The 18,445-nt window shown below is 42.4% G+C and overlaps 1 protein-coding gene across 1 annotated transcript in view; it reads left to right on the top strand.

Annotated features, from left to right (window-relative positions):
* The window catches only part of LOC128689632 (doublecortin domain-containing protein 2-like), a 58,224-nt gene that overhangs the window by 39,121 nt on the left and 658 nt on the right, over positions 1 to 18,445 (top strand). The window contains exons 3-9 of the mRNA XM_070087720.1: positions 1,643 to 1,697; positions 3,072 to 3,247; positions 13,309 to 13,460; positions 14,157 to 15,033; positions 15,253 to 15,754; positions 17,209 to 17,379; positions 17,856 to 18,445. The exon at positions 17,856 to 18,445 is cut by the window's right edge and continues 658 nt beyond it. Coding sequence (XP_069943821.1) covers positions 1,643 to 1,697; positions 3,072 to 3,247; positions 13,309 to 13,460; positions 14,157 to 15,033; positions 15,253 to 15,754; positions 17,209 to 17,379; positions 17,856 to 17,876 — 1,954 coding nt within the window. The 3' untranslated portion in view covers positions 17,877 to 18,445. The remainder of the gene's footprint in view (positions 1 to 1,642; positions 1,698 to 3,071; positions 3,248 to 13,308; positions 13,461 to 14,156; positions 15,034 to 15,252; positions 15,755 to 17,208; positions 17,380 to 17,855) is intronic.

Here is an 18,445-nt window from a genome sequence, read left to right as displayed (position 1 = left end):
GATAGATGTTCAGTACCTCAGCCTTGATAGATGTTCAGTCCCTCAGCCTTGAGAGATGTTCAGTACCTCAGCCTTGATAGATGTTCAGTTCCTCAGCCTTGATGGATGTTCAGTCCCTCAGCCTTGATAGATGTTCAGTCCCTCAGCCTTGATAGATGTTCAGTACCTCAGCCTTGATAGATGATCAGTCCCTCAGCCTTGATAGATGTTCAGTCCCTCAGCCTTGAGAGATGTTCAGTCCCTCAGCCTTGATAGATGTTCAGTCCCTCAGCCTTGATAGATGTTCAGTACCTCAGCCTTGATAGATGTTCAGTCCCTCAGCCTTGATAGATGTTCTGTACCTCAGCCTTGATAGATGTTCAGTCCCTCAGCCTTGATAGATGTTCAGTTTCTCAGCCTTGATATATGTTCAGTACCTCAGCCTTGAAAGATGTTCAGTCTTTCAGTCTTGATAGATGTTCAGTCCCTCAGCCTTGATAGATGTTCAGTTTCTCAGCCTTGATAGATGTTCAGTATCTCAGCCTTGAAAGATGTTCAGTACCTCAGCTTTGATAGATGTTCAGTCCCTCAGCCTTGATAGATGTTCAGTTTCTCAGCCTTGATAGATGTTCAATCCCTTAGCCTTGATTATTCAAAGCTCAGGTACTGAACATCTATCAAGTCTGAGGGACTTAATCCCTAAATATTACCTCTACATTTCTTCCTCAGTCTCCAGTACACATTCTCCGTACTGGACTGAGAAAGACACTGGTTGGCGAAACGCCAAATGCTGCACAAGATTAATATAATGGAAATGTAAGGCTCGATATGTAACGACGGTCCGCTAAAGCCTTTTTCTTGGAGTCTTGAATAATTTTTTTATCATGAGGAAGCAATAAGCCAGAAAGGATCACTCGGTGCCTAAGAAACGGGAAACAGTGAGGTTCGATCCCTGGAAGAATTCCTTGAATCCATGGCTGGTATCAAGGCGTCTTCTTGGAAGGGTTGGTAGCAGAGCCAAGGGATCAGATTTCCTTAACTGGTAACGAAATAAATGTTAATTTTCAGTTGTATAACAGAGTGAATGTAGTGTGAATGGCATCAAAACAACTTTGTTTACTCAGGGAGTATATACATGGGAGGATGTATATGGGAAAATAAGGTATATGGGAGAATGTATATGACTTGTTTAATGATCTCAGGTTTTAATATTGTCCCCCTCACAATGACTATAGTATTTCCTTTAGTTTATAGCTGTAATAAATAGCAATATAAGTCACCTTGTCCGACTTTTTTTGGGTTATCCTGGGTAATCTACATATATTCTGTGATGTATGATAATTTATGTAACTGTGCTTATGTGTACCTGTACCTGAATATATTTACTTATTTGTAACCCTACTGATTGATCCTCATTTCCACAGGTTATCTAGTATTTTGCTTAACAAATTTATTGAACTTTTGACTGAATGATGGTGAATTTGCTTCCTTCTTTTGGAATGGTGTTCATCCTACCTCTCTGGAAGACAGCCGTTGTGTTAAAAATATATATTATTAGCTGCCTAAAGCTTTATATTTTCCATGTTTCTGATCTCTCATGAAGGTCACACTTGCCGCTGTCTGTATCACAGTGATCGACTGAGAATCTTCCTTCCATTCTCAGGTACGAGAGCATAGGTCAGCCTGGGCTCAGGAGGAAGGTGTTGTCTCAAACTAAGGTGAGTTTAACTTCCTTCTATCTTTCTTCTTTACTCAGTCTTTAAGACTAGTCACTATAATAATAATAATAATAATAATAATAATAATAATAATAATAATAATAATAATAATAATAATAATAATAATAATAATAATAACAGCAACAACAACAACAACAACAACAACAACAACAACAACAACAACAATAATAATAATAATAATAATAATAATAATAATAATAATAATAATAATAATAATAATAATAAAAATAATAATAATAATAATTCAGAATTATTTGTGCATGTTTCACAGAGACAATTCTCACTAACAAGGCCATGAATACATTCATGCATGTGAAGCTTGTGGTATTAACAGCTGAGTTTCACATATACACACACAGCAAAAAAAATAAAATAAAATATACCTTTCCGGGGCTAGAACATTAACTCAGGCTCACGATAACCCCAGCCACTCCAGAGTTTCAGAGTGTCCTAATAGTCCACCAGTCTTACATCATCTCTGCAATGAGTTCATTGTGGAGTAAGAGCATCTAATTCTATATTATCATGGGTATATACTGTATTTTCCGGCATATAAGGCGCACGACGGAAGTATCGTAACGGCAAATCACATCCTTCTTGCTGTACGCTGAAGCACAACCCGAAGCTCACCGTTGACCCTGACCTTAAGCGTATGAGGCGCAGGCTGATTTTCCAAGACTTTTTTGTGAGGAAAAAAGGCGCACCTTATATGCCGGAAAGTAAGAGTGGATGAACACTGCAGAAAGCCTACTGGCTCATACTTTACCTAGCAGGTCCTTCTCAAATTAAACCATTCCCACTCAAAAATTCTAATCATCCCTTCCCATTAAATCCAGCCAGTCCCTCTCATTAAATCCAGCCATTTCCTCCCATTAAATCTAGCCATTCCCTTCCACTAAATCTAGCCATTCCCTCCCATTAAATCTAGCCATTCCCTCCCATTAAATCCAACCATTCCCTTCCATTAAATCCAACCATTCCCTCTCACTAAATCCAAGAATTCATACATATTAAATCCAATCATTCTTTCCCATTAAATCCAACCATTCCTTCCCATTAAATCCAACCATTCCCTCCCATTAAATTCAATCATTTCCATCCATTAAATCCAACCATTCCCAATCATCAAATCCATCCATTCCCGGCCATAAAATCCAAGAATTCCCACCCATTACATCCAACCATTCCCACCCATTAAATCCATCCTTCCTCACCGGGGATCCATCCATCAGGAACCACGAGATCGAACACACAAATTCAAACACTTCATCCATTAACATTACGCTATTAAGAGCAAAGACATGTTGCACTCTCATTTTTGTTTCCAATCCCTCGCAACTTTCACTTTTTCAGACCATCCATCTGCGACCGGTTGAGAAGAACGACATTTACAACGTGGTGATCTATAAGAACGGCGACGGAGAGAAGGCAATCAAGTACAAATTCTCAAAGTCAGACTTTAGTAACTGGGATGAAGCCTTACACAAACTCTCGGACAAGGTGCGACTGCCCAGCGGCCCTGTTAAAAGGTTGGTACAATTATTTACTTCGCCTTTATCGTCGCTTATTTTGTTCTGAAGAAGAAAAACGTCCGATATCGTGAGTGGAACAGTACACAAATATGTTAGGTAAAGGGACACAGGTGCAACTAATGTGACAATAAAAATGTCGCATTAGTTATGACACTTGTGGCCTTTTACTTAGCGTATTGTTCGTAATTCTACCAATAATACACAAATACAAATACACAAATAACCCGCACATAGGAGAGAGAAACTTATGACGACGTTTCTGTCCGACTTGGACCATTTACAAAGTCACACTTACCCGCGAAGGTTAGTGTGACTTGTAAATGGTACAAGTTGGACCGAAACGTCGTCATAAGCTTCTCTCTCCTATTTCCGGGTTATTTGTATATTATTTTGTTCTAATTATTTTCCTTATTTGGCTGTGCTTGTGAAGGAGCCCATAGGGGAAATACACCGAGACTTGTATATCTCATTGTACATGTATCCTGCTGCTGAGTATTATATTCACAGTGAAGGTAGGAACTTGCGGGGAGTCAACAACGCCTGGATAAAAGGGGAGATAATCTATTTGACTCGAGGAAAGGGGGAGGACAGCTCCGGTTCCTGGGATCAACAATTCTTCACCAGCAGGAAGGCGCTCCTCGCTAAGAGGCTGTGTTTACTGTATCAAAAGTTACTAAATTGGATTATTCGGCAATACCTGAAGGGTATACCTGGAGAGTGTTCAGGGGGTCAGCGCCCCCGTGGCCCGAGGGCGAATATCACTATAAAAAAAAATCACAAAAATAATATAAACCACACAAATAAATGGTTAGAATTATAACCTTATTTTTTAAAGGGGTGGAGGGGTAAGCCAGCGGAAGGTCTCGGTGAAATGACCAAAAGCTCCAGCTGCGGGTCATCATATGACTAAGACCCGCATCACGAAACACTTGTCCTATTCCTTGGCGAATCTTACCTAACCTAACCTAACCTAACCTTACCTAACCTAACCTAACCTAACCTAACCTAACCTTACCTAACCTAACCTAACCTAACCTAACCTAACCTTACCTTACCTAACCTAACCTAACCTAACCTTACCTTACCTAACCTAACCTAACCTAACCTTACCTAACCTAACCTAACCTAACCTAACCTAACCTAACCTAACCTAACCTAACCTAACCTAACCTAACCTTACCTAACCTAACCTAACCTAACCTTACCTAACCTAACCTAACCTAACCTAACCTAACCTAACCTAACCTTACCTAACCTAACCTAACCTAACCTAACCTTACCTAACCTAACCTAACCTAACCTTACCTAACCTAACCTAACCAAACCTTACCTTACCTAACCTAACCTAACCTAACCTTACCTAACCTTACCTTACCTAACCTAACTTAACCTAACCTTACCTAACCTAACCTAACCTAACCTTACCTAACCTTACTTTACCTAACCTAACCTAACCTAACCTTACCTAACCTAACCTAACCTTACCTAACCTAACCTAACCTAACCTAACCAAACCTTACCTTACCTAACCTAACCTAACCTAACCTAACCTAACCTTACCTTACCTTGCCTAACCTAACCTAACCTAACCTAACCTTACCTTACCTTACCTAACCTAACCTAACCTAACCTTACCTAATGTAACCTAACCTAACCTAACCTAACCTAACCTAACCTAACTTAACCTAACCTTACCTTACCTAACCTAACCTAACCTAACCTTACCTAACCTAACCTAACCTAACCTAACCTTACCTAACCTAACCTAGCCTAACCTAACCTAACCTAACCTAACCTAACCTAACCTTACCTAACCTTACCTAACCTAACCTAACCTAACCTAACCTTACCTTACCTTACCTTACCTAACCTAACCTAACCTAACCTAGCCTAACCTAACCTAACCTAACCTAACCTAACCTTACCTTACCTTACCTAACCTAGCCTAACCTAACCTAACCTAACCTAACCTAACCTTACCTAACCTTACCTAACCTAACCTAACCTAACCTAACCTTACCTTACCTTACCTTACCTAACCTAACCTAACCTAACCTAACCTAACCTAACCTAACCTTACCTTACCTTACCTTACCTTACCTTACCTAACCTTACCTTACCTTACCTTACCTTACCTTACCTAACCTAACCTTACCTTACCTTACCTTACCTTACCTAACCTAACCTTACCTTACCTTACCTTACCTTACCTTACCTAACCTAACCTTACCTTACCTTACCTTACCTTACCTTACCTAACCTAACCTTACCTTACCTTACCTTACCTTACCTTACCTAACCTAACCTTACCTTACCTTACCTTACCTTACCTAACCTAACCTTACCTTACCTTACCTTACCTTACCTAACCTAACCTAACCTAACCTAACCTTACCTTACCTTACCTTACCTTACCTAACCTAACCTTACCTTACCTTACCTTACCTTACCTTACCTAACCTAACCTAACCTAACCTAACCTAACCTAACCTAACCTAACCTTACTTAACCTTACCTTACCTAACCTTACCTAGCCTAACCTAACCTAACCTAACCTTACCTAACCTTACCTTACCTAACCTTACCTAACCTAACCTTACCTTACCTTACCTAACCTAACTAATATATTTCCCCGTTGTTCATCCTAATCAAATTTTGGTTGAATTTAAGTCGTGGTGATTAGGATTGACCTACATTATATTTCAGTAATATTAACAATATTGAGTTAAGTTGCTATGTTAGTTTCGATGCCATGTTAATTTACCCCCTCCCCCCTACAAAAACAGCATTTACCAATGAATAAGTGAAGATTTTCGGAAAAAATCCGTTATTAGAGCAAAACGTTTCATTGTATTATCAACTTGGCTCATTACGCAACGACACGCAATTTTACGCACTATCCTGACCTCATCTGCCGAGACTATTGTACAAGCGAAAGTCGGACAATAGTTTACCATGTTTTCCCCTCTCACAAACATGTAGGCTAGTACAAATAGGAAGCACGTCTGTTTGTCTGTCTGGCGCTCAGCAGACGGAGGATCGAGCCTCCACCAGATCTTGAGTAGAATGATCTACATGGGTTTAGCGCTTAACATGAATTATTGTTTATTATTATTATTATTCCCCTCTCACATCTCTCTCCTGTTGGGGTGTAGAGAGGGGAAATAAAGGTAAAGAGAATGATAGAAGAAAGAAGAGAGGGGATTGTTGATCAGGGAGAAATGGGAGAGAGAGGGTAAAAGGGAGAAAGGGAAAAAGGTGGATGGTGAGGTAGAAAGGGAATATGGTGAGTGGTAAAGGAGAAAGGCAAACGAAGTGGTGATGCAAGAGACAGGGAAGGTACGGGGATGGGCCAGGAATGAGAAAAGGAGAGTAATAACTGAGAAGTGGAAAGAGAAGGAAGGGGGAAGTGATGGAAAGGTGAAGATCTATGTTTGATTAAATTTATCTCTGAGGTAGAATGACCTGAGAGAGAGAGAGAGAGAGAGAGAGAGAGAGAGAGAGAGAGAGAGAGAGAGAGAGAGAGAGAGAGAGAGAGAGAGAGAGAGAGAGAGAGAGAGAGAGAGAGAATAAAAGCATCAAAAAAGTAGAAAATCAATTTCGTCCCAACAAGAGCGTCATCACAACTGCGTCACAACATCATCATAACATTTCTGTCATCACAGCTGCATCCATCAGTCTCTTTACATCTGATTTCAAATTATTCAAGTCTTGAATGACAAAGATGGAGGTGTGTTTGGCTCCTGGATGTCACAATAGGAGACGAGTGCCATCAGCACCTGACTCTATTGGCTGGCTCTTGGCACTTTAAAAGAGCTGTTGTTTGCTCCTGTGACTAATATTGTAATCACAACAAAGCTGTGTGGATCTATCAGCGCTGAAGTCATCGTGTCTACTCAGGAAATGTTTGTTCCGCGCCTGGCGAATGGGAGGTAAATAGGTTTGATCAGAGGAAGGGGAGGATAGCTTCAAATCTTTGGATCAAGAGCCCCTCACCAGTACCAAAGGCACACACTTTGAAGAAGGTGGACAAAAGAGTTCCGGTGATCATTCAGTGGTTTGCTAGCAGGTTAAGCTGATGGTTATTTTACATGCGTATTTGTAACGACCTATTTTAATTGGTTCTTTGCACGTAAAAGAGAAGAGCTATCCTAGTGATGTCTCCTATTAATTGTTTAATTTGTTAAATATTTATTTGTAGCTTCGCTAATAATATCTCATATTTTATATTTGTTCAGTATTCTTCAACTCTGTTTACGTCAATTATTATTTTATTATTATTAATATTGAACAATGATTTATGGAATTGTATTGTAGTATTTAAGTAGTATTGAAGTTTTCTGAACTTTAGTACCTTATTTACTGACCTGTCTTGTTCCAGTGTGTGTGTGTGTGTGTGTGTGTGTGTGTGTGTGTGTGTGTGTGTGTGTGTGTGTGTGTGTGTGTGTGTGTGTGTGTGTGTGTGTGTGTGTGTGTGTGTGTGTGTGTGTGTGTGTGTGTGTGTGTGTGTGTGTGTGTGAGGGGTGGGGTTGATATTTAGCTCCTGGCCTCGCCTTCCATTCAGACCAATCAGATCGGCATCACTGACTTCTGGCCTTTGAGATCTTATCATATCTACTCTTGAAGCCCCGTATTGAGTTTGCCTCCACCACTGCCTTCTGAGACTAAAGAAATACTTCTTTATACTCCGATGGTTCCTCTGCGTTTTCAGTTTACACCTGCGTCCCCTTGACCCTGATCCACTTCATTCAGTCTGTCTCTATCAGCCCTGTCAGTTCCTCTTAAGACCTTGTGCGTAGCAATCATGTCTCCCCTTATTATTCTCTCCTCTGAGGGCGTCAGGGTCAGTTTTTTTTTTTCAACTTCTCACAGTACTAGCAGTGTTGCAAGCGTTTGCATCTTTTTCCAGTTTCTTCAAGTGCTTGATCATGTGCAGGTTCCATGCTGGGACCAGTAGTCTATGACTGGCCTAACATATATTGTGTATAAGGTTATGAGGTATTCTCTTTTTAATTTCCAAAATATGTTCCAGAATATATTGCTAGTACAGTATTGCATATGCCATTGCCGTTATGCGGGTTACGTGCAATTCTGGCGATATGTCAGGTGCAATACTCATCCCAGGTCCTTATCATTCCGTGACATTCACAGCTTCTCCCAGCCCATGTTGTACTTTGTGTCCGGTCTGCCGTCTCCTCCAAAAACTCGTGCCCTTACATTGGCTTTGGTTGAACTCAAGAAGCCACTTTTATGACCACAGCTGCAGTCTGTTGAGGTCTGTGTGTACTCACCTAGTTGAGGTTGCAGGGGTCGAGTCCTAGCTCCTGTGTGTGTGTGTGTGTGTGTGTGTGTGTGTGTGTGTGTGTGTGTGTGTGTGTGTGTGTGTGTGTGTGTGTGTGTGTGTGGGAGGGGATGATACTCTTGACCCTGTGTGTGTGGCTGATTTTTTCTCTCCTACCTTGAACCTAGAATATTACACTAAGATTGAGGGAACATAAGGTAGCTGCGTTCCCCTGTCACACTCCATCACACATGATAGGTTTCATACATAAGGTAATGGAAGCTGTCAGCCAGAGCTGGGATGAGATATCAATATGTTGGGCGGGACGAAGGACCTTTCTTATCTTTTACCCACCCCTCATTCTCTCCCATTTATTCTCTTTCCCTTTTACTCTTATCTTCTAACTTTCCCCCTCTTTCCTTGACAGCCACTCTCGCTCAATATTCTCTTTTTAGTTTCCCCTTCACTCCCTCTCGTTTCCTCTTTCACCCTTTCCCTCCATAACTCTTTCCAATCTTCCCTCTCTCCCTCCTTTCCTCTTCCTCACATCTTAACAAATTCCATTTCTCCATCGTGGGAGCGGCCATTGTCAAGTACGTAATATATATTCCACCTCTTCTAGAAGGACACCCCCGGAGACCGCTGCCCCTTCATGCACTAGTTAAAACATCTTCAGTGCCCTACTGAAGTCTCTCGACTCAGACTGACAGACATCATCACTTGATACACAAATAACCCGCACATAAAAGAGAGAAGCTTACGACGACGTTTCGGTCCGACTTGGACCATTGACAAAGTCACACTAACCAGAGGTACGAACGAACGAACGAAAGTTCAGGTAAGATCCCAAATGGGATGAGCGGGGAAGACGGGACAGACGAAGAACAGTGCTGGAGAGGAGTGTTCTTAGTCGTAGAAATAGAGCCAGGGCTTAACCCAGCAGCGAGGCGATCGTGGGACAGATATTGAGAAGAGAAATTCAGGCTCTTCTGTTGGGACTCCGGTGGGGCGAGCGGGAAGGAAGGGACATGCGACGTTTAGAGCTAGAGGTGGAGGTGGACGGCTATATATAGGCAGGAAGAGGTGGTGGTAGTAGTAGTAGTAGAAGTAGTAGTACAAGAGTTGTATATAATACCGACAAGATGAAATTAAGACACATGCACAACACCGGGGCATCCCCATCATAGACGTTTCGCCATCCAGCCAGCCACTGGATGGCGAAACGTCCACAACAAAGACAACTAGACAACCGCACATGTGTCTTAATTTCATCAGTAGTTGTAGTAGTAGTAGAAGAAGAAGAAGAGGTAGTAGTAGTGGTAGTGGTAGAAGTGGGAAATAAAAAGGACGAGCCAGTCAAATACAAAGGAAGGGGAACACTGCAAGAGAGCTAGATGCCCACAGAGGGAGAGCAAGCGCACAGAGGTGCGTGAAAGGGAAGTGGTGAAATAAATGAAGAAGGAACAGAAACACGAGACAGGAGAGAGAAAGACAACCCAGAGGAGAAAAGGAAAGAGGAAAGGGGAAGAGGAAGAAGAAGAAAAAGAAAAAGAAAAAATGAGGATTCAGGTTAAGTCACGGGTGTTCTGAAGTTTGGAGCATTTTACAATGTAGTGGGAGGGAAAGGCATCTACAGAGACGAAGCCAGGGCTAAGGTTCATACAAGGAAAGTTGTGTATTAGAGAGGATTCAACTAGACGGCGACTGCTCGAGTTGGAAGTAGGGAAGACAGTTTTAGCAGAAGACCAGTCAATAGGATGGCTATGATCTCTGACGTGACAGAAAAGAGCATTGTTAGTGTCGGCAAGCCTAATACTATTTTTGTGCTCCCTAAGTCTGTCAGAAAGAGATCGACCAGTTTCTTCGAAGTATTGAAGAGGACAGGAGGAGCAAGAAATAGAGTAGACACCAGGGACATCTGTAGAGGGAGGAGAGGTATGAACGAGATTAGTGCGAAGAGTGTTAGTCTGGCGGAAGGTAAGCTTGATGTCTAAGGGACGGAGAGAATTGTTAAGATTAGAAAGACCGGAAATGTAGGGAAGGCAGAGGATAGAAGAGTTCTCATGAGTAGAGAGTTTGGGAGAGAAGAAATTGCGTTTAGCACGTGAGAGGGCAGAGTCTATGAAATGGGAAGGGTAGCCAAGGCGGGAGAACGAATTATGAAGAGTGGAAATTTCTGCTGGAAGGAACTGAGGATCACAGATGCGGAGGGCACAGAGAAAGAGGGAGATAAGAACACTTTTCTTGACAGGGGAAGCATGATAGGAAAAGTAGTGAATGTACATGCCACTGTGCGGTAAACGGAAAAGAAAAAACCTGTATCTGAGCGGTGGACATGGACATCAAGGAAAGGAAGCAAGGAATTAGATTCCCATTCAGCTTTAAACTTAATGGAAGGGGCAAGATTATTAAGAGCTTCAAGAAAAGGTTGGAAGAGACTGGAGTCATGAGGCCACAGAGCAAAGATGTCATCCACATAGCGGAGCCAGAGTGAAGGTTGCACATCGAGGGTAGGAAGAAGAACAGTCTCGAAGTATTCCATGTAAAGATTAGCAAGGACAGGAGAGAGAGGAGAGCCCATAGCGTCCCTCTTCACCAATGTCCCTCTTGATGATGTCCTTGATTTCCTTAGAGAGAAGGCCCATGAAGGGTTTCTTCATCTCCCTATCCCCACTGATGTCTTTCTTGATCTGATCCGCCTCTGTGTGGACTCTAACTCCTTTTCCTTCCAAGGGAAATATTATTCTCAAACCTTCGGTGTCGCTATGGGCTCTCCTCTCTCTCCTGTCCTTGCTAATCTTTACATGGAATACTTCGAGACTGTTCTTCTTCCTACCCTCGATGTGCAACCTTCACTCTGGCTCCGCTATGTGGATGACATCTTTGCTCTGTGGCCTCATGACTCCAGTCTCTTCCAACCTTTTCTTGAAGCTCTTAATAATCTTGCCCCTTCCATTAAGTTTAAAGCTGAATGGGAATCTAATTCCTTGCTTCCTTTCCTTGATGTCCATGTCCACCGCTCAGATACAGGTTTTTCCTTTTCCGTTTACCGCACAGTGGCATGTACATTCACTACTTTTCCTATCATGCTTCCCCTGTCAAGAAAAGTGTTCTTATCTCCCTCTTTCTCCGTGCCCTCCGCATCTGTGATCCTCAGTTCCTTCCAGCAGAAATTTCCACTCTTCATAATTCGTTCTCCCGCCTTGGCTACCCTTCCCATTTCATAGACTCTGCCCTCTCACGTGCTAAACGCAATTTCTTCTCTCCCAAACTCTCTACTCATGAGAACTCTTCTATCCTCTGCCTTCCCTACATTTCCGGTCTTTCTAATCTTAACAATTCTCTCCGTCCCTTAGACATCAAGCTTACCTTCCGCCAGACTAACACTCTTCGCACTAATCTCGTTCATACCTCTCCTCCCTCTACAGATGTCCCTGGTGTCTACTCTATTTCTTGCTCCTCATGTCCTCTTCAATACTTCGGAGAAACTGGTCGATCTCTTTCTGACAGACTTAGGGAGCACAAAAATAGTGTTACGCTTGCCGACACTAACAATGCTCTTTTCTGTCACGTCAGAGATCATAGCCATCCTATTGACTGGTCTTCTGCTAAAACTGTCTTCCCTACTTCCAACTCGAACAGTCGCCGTCTAGTTGAATCCTCTCTAATACACAACTTTCCTTGTATGAACCTTAGCCCTGGCTTCGTCTCTGTAGATGCCTTTCCCTCCCACTACATTGTAAAATGCTCCAAACTTCAGAACACCCGTGACTTAACCTGAATCCTCATTTTTTCTTTTTCTTTTTCTTCTTCTTCCTCTTCCCCTTTCCTCTTTCCTTTTCTCCTCTGGGTTGTCTTTCTCTCTCCTGTCTCGTGTTTCTGTTCCTTCTTCATTTATTTCACCACTTCCCTTTCACGCACCTCTGTGCGCTTGCTCTCCCTCTGTGGGCACCTAGCTCTCTTGCAGTGCTCCCCTTCCTTTGTATTTGACTGGCTCGTCCTTTTTATTTCCCACTTCTACCACTACCACTACTACTACCTCTTCTTCTTCTACTACTACTACAACTACTGATGAAATTAAGACACATGTGCGGCGTCTGGTTGTCTTTGTTGTGGATGTTTCGCCATCCAGTGGCTGGCTGGATGGCGAAACGTCTATGATGGGGATGCCCGGGTGTTGTGCATGTGTCTTAATTTCATCTTGTCGGTATTATATACAACTCTTGTACTACTACTTCTACTACTACTACTACCACCACCTCTTCCTGCCTGTATATATATAGCCGTCCTGCTCCCCCTCTGGTTAGTGTGACTTTGTCAATGGTCCAAGTCGGACCGAAACGTCGTCGTAAGCTTCTCTCTTTTATGTGCGGGTTATTTGTGTATCGTTCCAGTCACGGTATTGTGCCTTTTTTGTTATCATCACTTGATATCTGTCAGCTGGATATTGTTCCCCCTGTGTAACTGACATATAGAACAGGTAGCAGCACACTGCTGATATATCCAATCTCAATTTTTTTTTCTTTTTCGCTTTGCCCTTTCCTCCTATGTCCTTCCCTTTCTAACTTCTTCTTACCGTCTCCCTATTTCTTTCCCGAACTTTGGTGATGAGAGTCGCTACTTTCCTCATTAAATAGCAATTACCTGGAGTATACCTGGAGGGTGTTCCGGAGGGGGAGGGTCAATGCCCCCGAGGCCCGGGACATGACCAGGCCTCGCCGTGGATCAGGGCCTGATTAACCAGACTGACTGTTACTGCCTCTTTCCCCTCTCACAGGATCTATCACCTGACTGGGAAGATCTTAAGCAACCCTGAGGAAATAGTTAACCATGGAAGGTACGTGGCCGCCTCTTCCAACGAGCTCTTCCGCAAGGCCATGTACGGTGACATAGCCAAGGAGGAGAAAGACGTTGGCACCGGCTACAAAGGTAAGACTTCAGCACCGAATACGCAGATAAAACTCTGGCATTTGCCATGAAGGTAAATCCGACAGCACAGGAAGCATAGGCAAGGCTTCGCCACCCAAAACAAAGACGATGGAACCCGTTGCAAAGGTAAGAAATTATGCAGAGAGTAAGCCGAGAGGAAGTTAGACGGTAATCGTAGGTTAATGAAAGAACGTATTGCCAAGAATGAATGAGAGATCACACTATCGTGGCTGGAACAGTTCACCAAAACCTCGCACATAGGAGAGAAAGCTTAGGACGAGGTTCGGGTCTGTCCTGGACCATTGTTAGTTTTGACTTGACAGTGGTGTAGGATGGACCAAAACGTTGTCGTAAGGTTTCTCCCATAAGCGAGAATTTTTGGTGAGTGGAACAAGACACAAGCTGTAGAACAAGTCTGTATATGGCACAACGTTTAACATAACATTATAAAGCACTACACAGAGCGAAACGTTGTCCCAGTGAAAGCAGCTTGTATCTGTCTTCACAAGGTACTCGTATATTAACAGACAAAAACGATGATAATAAAGTATCGTAGTAGTAGTAGTAGTAGTAGTAATAGTAGTAGTAGTAGTAGTAGTAGTAGTAGTGTAGTAGTAACAGTAGTAGCCACATAACCTGAACCTCTCCAAGTGACGACTAAATACAATTCTAACAACACTTGTGTCAACTTTGCAGGCAGCAAGTATTACAAGGAGCATTTGAATACTAGGAGAAACACTCGGGCGTCCTTACAGGGCCAGACGGGAGACAAGAGAGCCAAATCACTTGGAAGAAAGGTGCTAAAAAAGAAATCGGATCATTTACAAAAAGTGGAGGAGGTGGAAGGAAAAGAGGAGACAGCAGTGAAAGCAATAGCAGGTGTGGAACACCCATGGAGAGAACATGAAGAAAAGGAAGGTGATATGGAAGAGAATGGGATGGAAGCAATACCAGAGGAAAGTGAACACCAATGGAGAGAATATGAGGAAGTGGAGAAGGAAAATGACGAAGGTGATGTGGAAGAGAAAGGGATGGAAGCAATACCAGAGGAAAGTGAACACCCATGGAGAGAATATGAGGAAGTGGAGAAGGAAAATGACGAAGGTGATGCGGAAGAAAAAGGGGTGGAAGCAATACCAGAGGAAAGTGAACACCCATGGAGAGAATATGAGGAAGTGGAGAAGGAAAATGACGATGGTGATGCGGAAGAAAAAGGGGTGGAAGCAATACCAGAGGAAAGTGAACACCCATGGAAAGAACATGAGGAAGTGGAGAAGGAAAATAATGAAGGTGATATGGAGGAGACAGCAATGAAAGCAGTACCAGTGGAAAGTGAGCACCCATGGAGAGAACATGAAGTGGAGAAGGAAAATGACGAAGGTGACGGGGAAGAGACAGGGATGGAATCAATACCAGAGGAAAGTGAACACCCATGGAGAGAACATAAGGGACTGGAAAACGAAGATGAAGGTAACGTGGAAGAGAAAGGGTACGAGGAAGAAGACGGAGAAGATGAAGATGGTGAAGGTGCAAGAAGAAAGAAGGAAGGACCAGCAAGTAGTTCTCATGGAAGGTTAGTGTCTCAGATTTTGCTTCAGAAGTCTGTGTAAATTACCTGTTACATAGCGTCTAGTTTATCACCTAGTCTCCAGTGTATATAATGTAGATGGTCTTTGTATTTAATAAAACCTAGACACCTTTGATGGGTTTTAATAATTACATTGCATGAAAATTATTGAAATCTTTTATATTACTCTGTGTTGAGTTGCATCATTCTCCTGGTCTATTGCAGAGCTCACACTGTCACTTCGTCCAAGGTCAGCTCCCGGCGAACCAAGGGAAGCACCAAGTCCAGCAGAAGGAACCAGACGAGACACTCTAAGCACACGTCACCAGAAGATCACGTGGAGACTCATGTAAGCGACCTCGAGTTCTCCGTTGTCCCATACGGGATTCCCAAGCAGATTCCGGAGAGCGACTTTGCCAATGTGGATTATTACCGTCTGCGACACTTTTCCCAGCCAAATTCTTCCCAGCACTCGCCACTTAACACGCCAAGTCACTCTCAACCTTCCAGCCCACAGAACCACAACTACTCAAGTCGGGGACAACATGGCTATTCTTTCCACGAGGCGATCGAAGAAGACACAGGAGAAGTTATTCCTTCGTTAGCGGCCGTGCATGCTACCCGTGGGCACAGTGCCGAGTCAGGGCACTCAGTGTATGACAGTGGGAACGCTTCCCTCTTCAGTGACGATGATAGACCCGACAGTGTCTTCAAGGCGAAAAACAGAGTAGGTTGAAAACTGTGTAGGAGGGAACAAGTTGTTTACTTGAAGTTTACCTGGAGAGAGTTTTGGGGGGTCAACGCCCCCGAAATAGTGTATTATTAACTCATAAGCATATGAAGACGAACTTTTATATATATACATATATATATATATATATATATATATATATATATATATATATATATATATATATATATATATATATATATATATATATATATATATATATATATATATATATATTTAGGGGAACGAAAGAAATTTGCGCTGAATTATAGTGCCCTGAATTTCAAATACTCCATCTATGGAACATAAGTTACTGTATGAATAACTAACATATTCTAGAGTCCTTTTTTGATGCAGTAGATTAAATTAGTTAACTCAATCCAAACAAAAATAACAAGTGGATAACCAAAGAATTTGTCTGAAGAAAGAAAATTAGTTTTTGCTCAGTTTTTTTTTGTCTTGAAAATATTCAATTTTGAAGTCGAGTTGTAAGGACAGGTATGACCCTCTTGGACACCCCCCTTGCCCCGCCCCGCCCCGCCCTGCCCCGCCCCGCCCTGCCCCGCCCCGCCCCGCCCCCCCCCGCCCCGCCCCACCCACAAATACACACACACATATATATATATATATACGCACACAAATACACACACACATACACACACACATATATATATATACACACACAAATACACACACACATACACACACAGACACACACACACAAAACACACACACACAAAAAAAACACACAAAAACACACACACACACAAACACACACACACACACACAAACACACACACACACACACACACACACACACACACACACACACACACACACACACACACACAAGGAGTTCGTCAGTAAAGAGGAGGTGTGATATCTTTCACACGATGGATAGCTCTCTTTCCCTTTTTTTACCTTCTCTCTCTCTTCACTTATCAATCCCTCCATTCACTCTCCCATTCCTTCTTTCATTCTTCTCCCTGTCTCTTTCCACTTCCTATTTCTTCCTCCACTTTTCGTCTAGCGCCTCCCCCCCCCCATATATATCTTTTACTCATTCTCTCCTCCTTCGACCTATCACTTTCCGCCCACTACACTTCTCTTTCATCCACTCCCACTTAGATCCTCCGATCTTTCATTCTGCCCATCCTCTATCTTGTCTTCCATCCCTCATTCCTCCTTCTCACATTTTATCGCCGAGTAACAAGTTTCCATCGCCGTTCTGACACATTTCCCCCATCCCATTTTTCACTTGTGATGTGTTCGGCCCTTCCGCCGCCAACTAGAGCTCAGCTGAGTGTATCAACATATGACTAACTTATATCGTTAAAAATTTGCACACTTCTAACGCAACTCTTGCCTTTCTGCCATGTTTGCTGCCCTCGGTCTTACTTCTAGTTTCTCTTCTATCACCTCCCTGCTCTGTTGCACTCTTCCCCACACAGCACTCCCGACCGATAACACGGGCGATAGAGGTTAACTACGACACAGATGACGGTGGTGTCTATAGATCGAAGAAGAGGGCGGACTACTCCCGGGGCGCCCTTGAGATCCTCGACTCCACCGACACTAAAATTGAACTCCCAGTGGATATGATCGAACCTGTAGAAATCCAGGTAAGTTGGTGTGGCTGGCAGAGACGGTAGTGGGTATGGTGGCTCTGGGAGCTTTTGTGGCAGTAAGGAGGTACTAATGGTCTTAATAGCTTCACTGCTCAATAGATCTGTGTGAGAGTCTATGACAGGTAGCAGTAGTGGTATCCCGATAAAGGTGGTTCTTTCGAATTCTCTGTTATTTGCATGTAGTACTTCTATACTGAATGCGGTGGCTATGAAGTTGAGTTGTAGTGGCTATTTAGTCCTGTTGTGGTAACTTTTATAGAGCCGTCATGATAGTTATGTAGTACCATTGTGGTAGCTATATTGTACCATTACACCGGTTTCGGTGATTTAGATACATATATTACCTCATGCAGGCATGGTGAATATTATCATGAACTTTATTGCAGGCGAAAAATGAAGAGGCATTACGATTATTGCGCAGGATGTTCATTGACTCAAAACTTACACAGGATATATTCTATTTCTTCTAGGAAGAGGTGTATGCCACGTGATGGATCATAGAGTACTCTCAGATGCATGCTCCGGCACTCCAGGTGTACGAGATGTTCTCCAGAACCATCATCTCAACACACCTTGCTACTTCAGTGTGGATGTAGTCAGTATGTCGACGATGTAGTGTTTCCGAAGGAAAAATACAGAATCCGTGAATGAAAAGATACATAAAACAAAGGAAAAGTAAAACCAGCATGAAAAAACAGGTTCATTAATCGAATTAGATGTCGAAAAAAACGATTAATTGTCTTTTGCAAACAAAATTTTTGTTTACAAAATTTATACATCCCTAAAAAGGCTGGATTTTTGGGAAATCAGGCTGTCGGTAACAAAACTAAACGGCTTTTAAGGAAAACTGAAAAATTACTAAAGACACTTTCTCTGAGACAATTTAAAAAGCATATTCATCTAACAAGAATATGTTTAAATGTTACAAAAATTTATATCTTTTAAAACCAAAGTGCCTTAAAACAAACGTCAGAATATTTAAGAAAACAGAATGTCATATAAATTTCATTTTTGCAATCATGAGTTGATATTGTAAGCTCTCAGTTTGTGAGGACAGCAA

Source organism: Cherax quadricarinatus, chromosome 22, assembly GCF_038502225.1.
Source record: "Cherax quadricarinatus isolate ZL_2023a chromosome 22, ASM3850222v1, whole genome shotgun sequence".
Taxonomy (NCBI): Eukaryota; Metazoa; Arthropoda; class Malacostraca; order Decapoda; family Parastacidae; genus Cherax; species Cherax quadricarinatus.
This window is presented reverse-complemented; position numbering and strand designations above follow the sequence as displayed.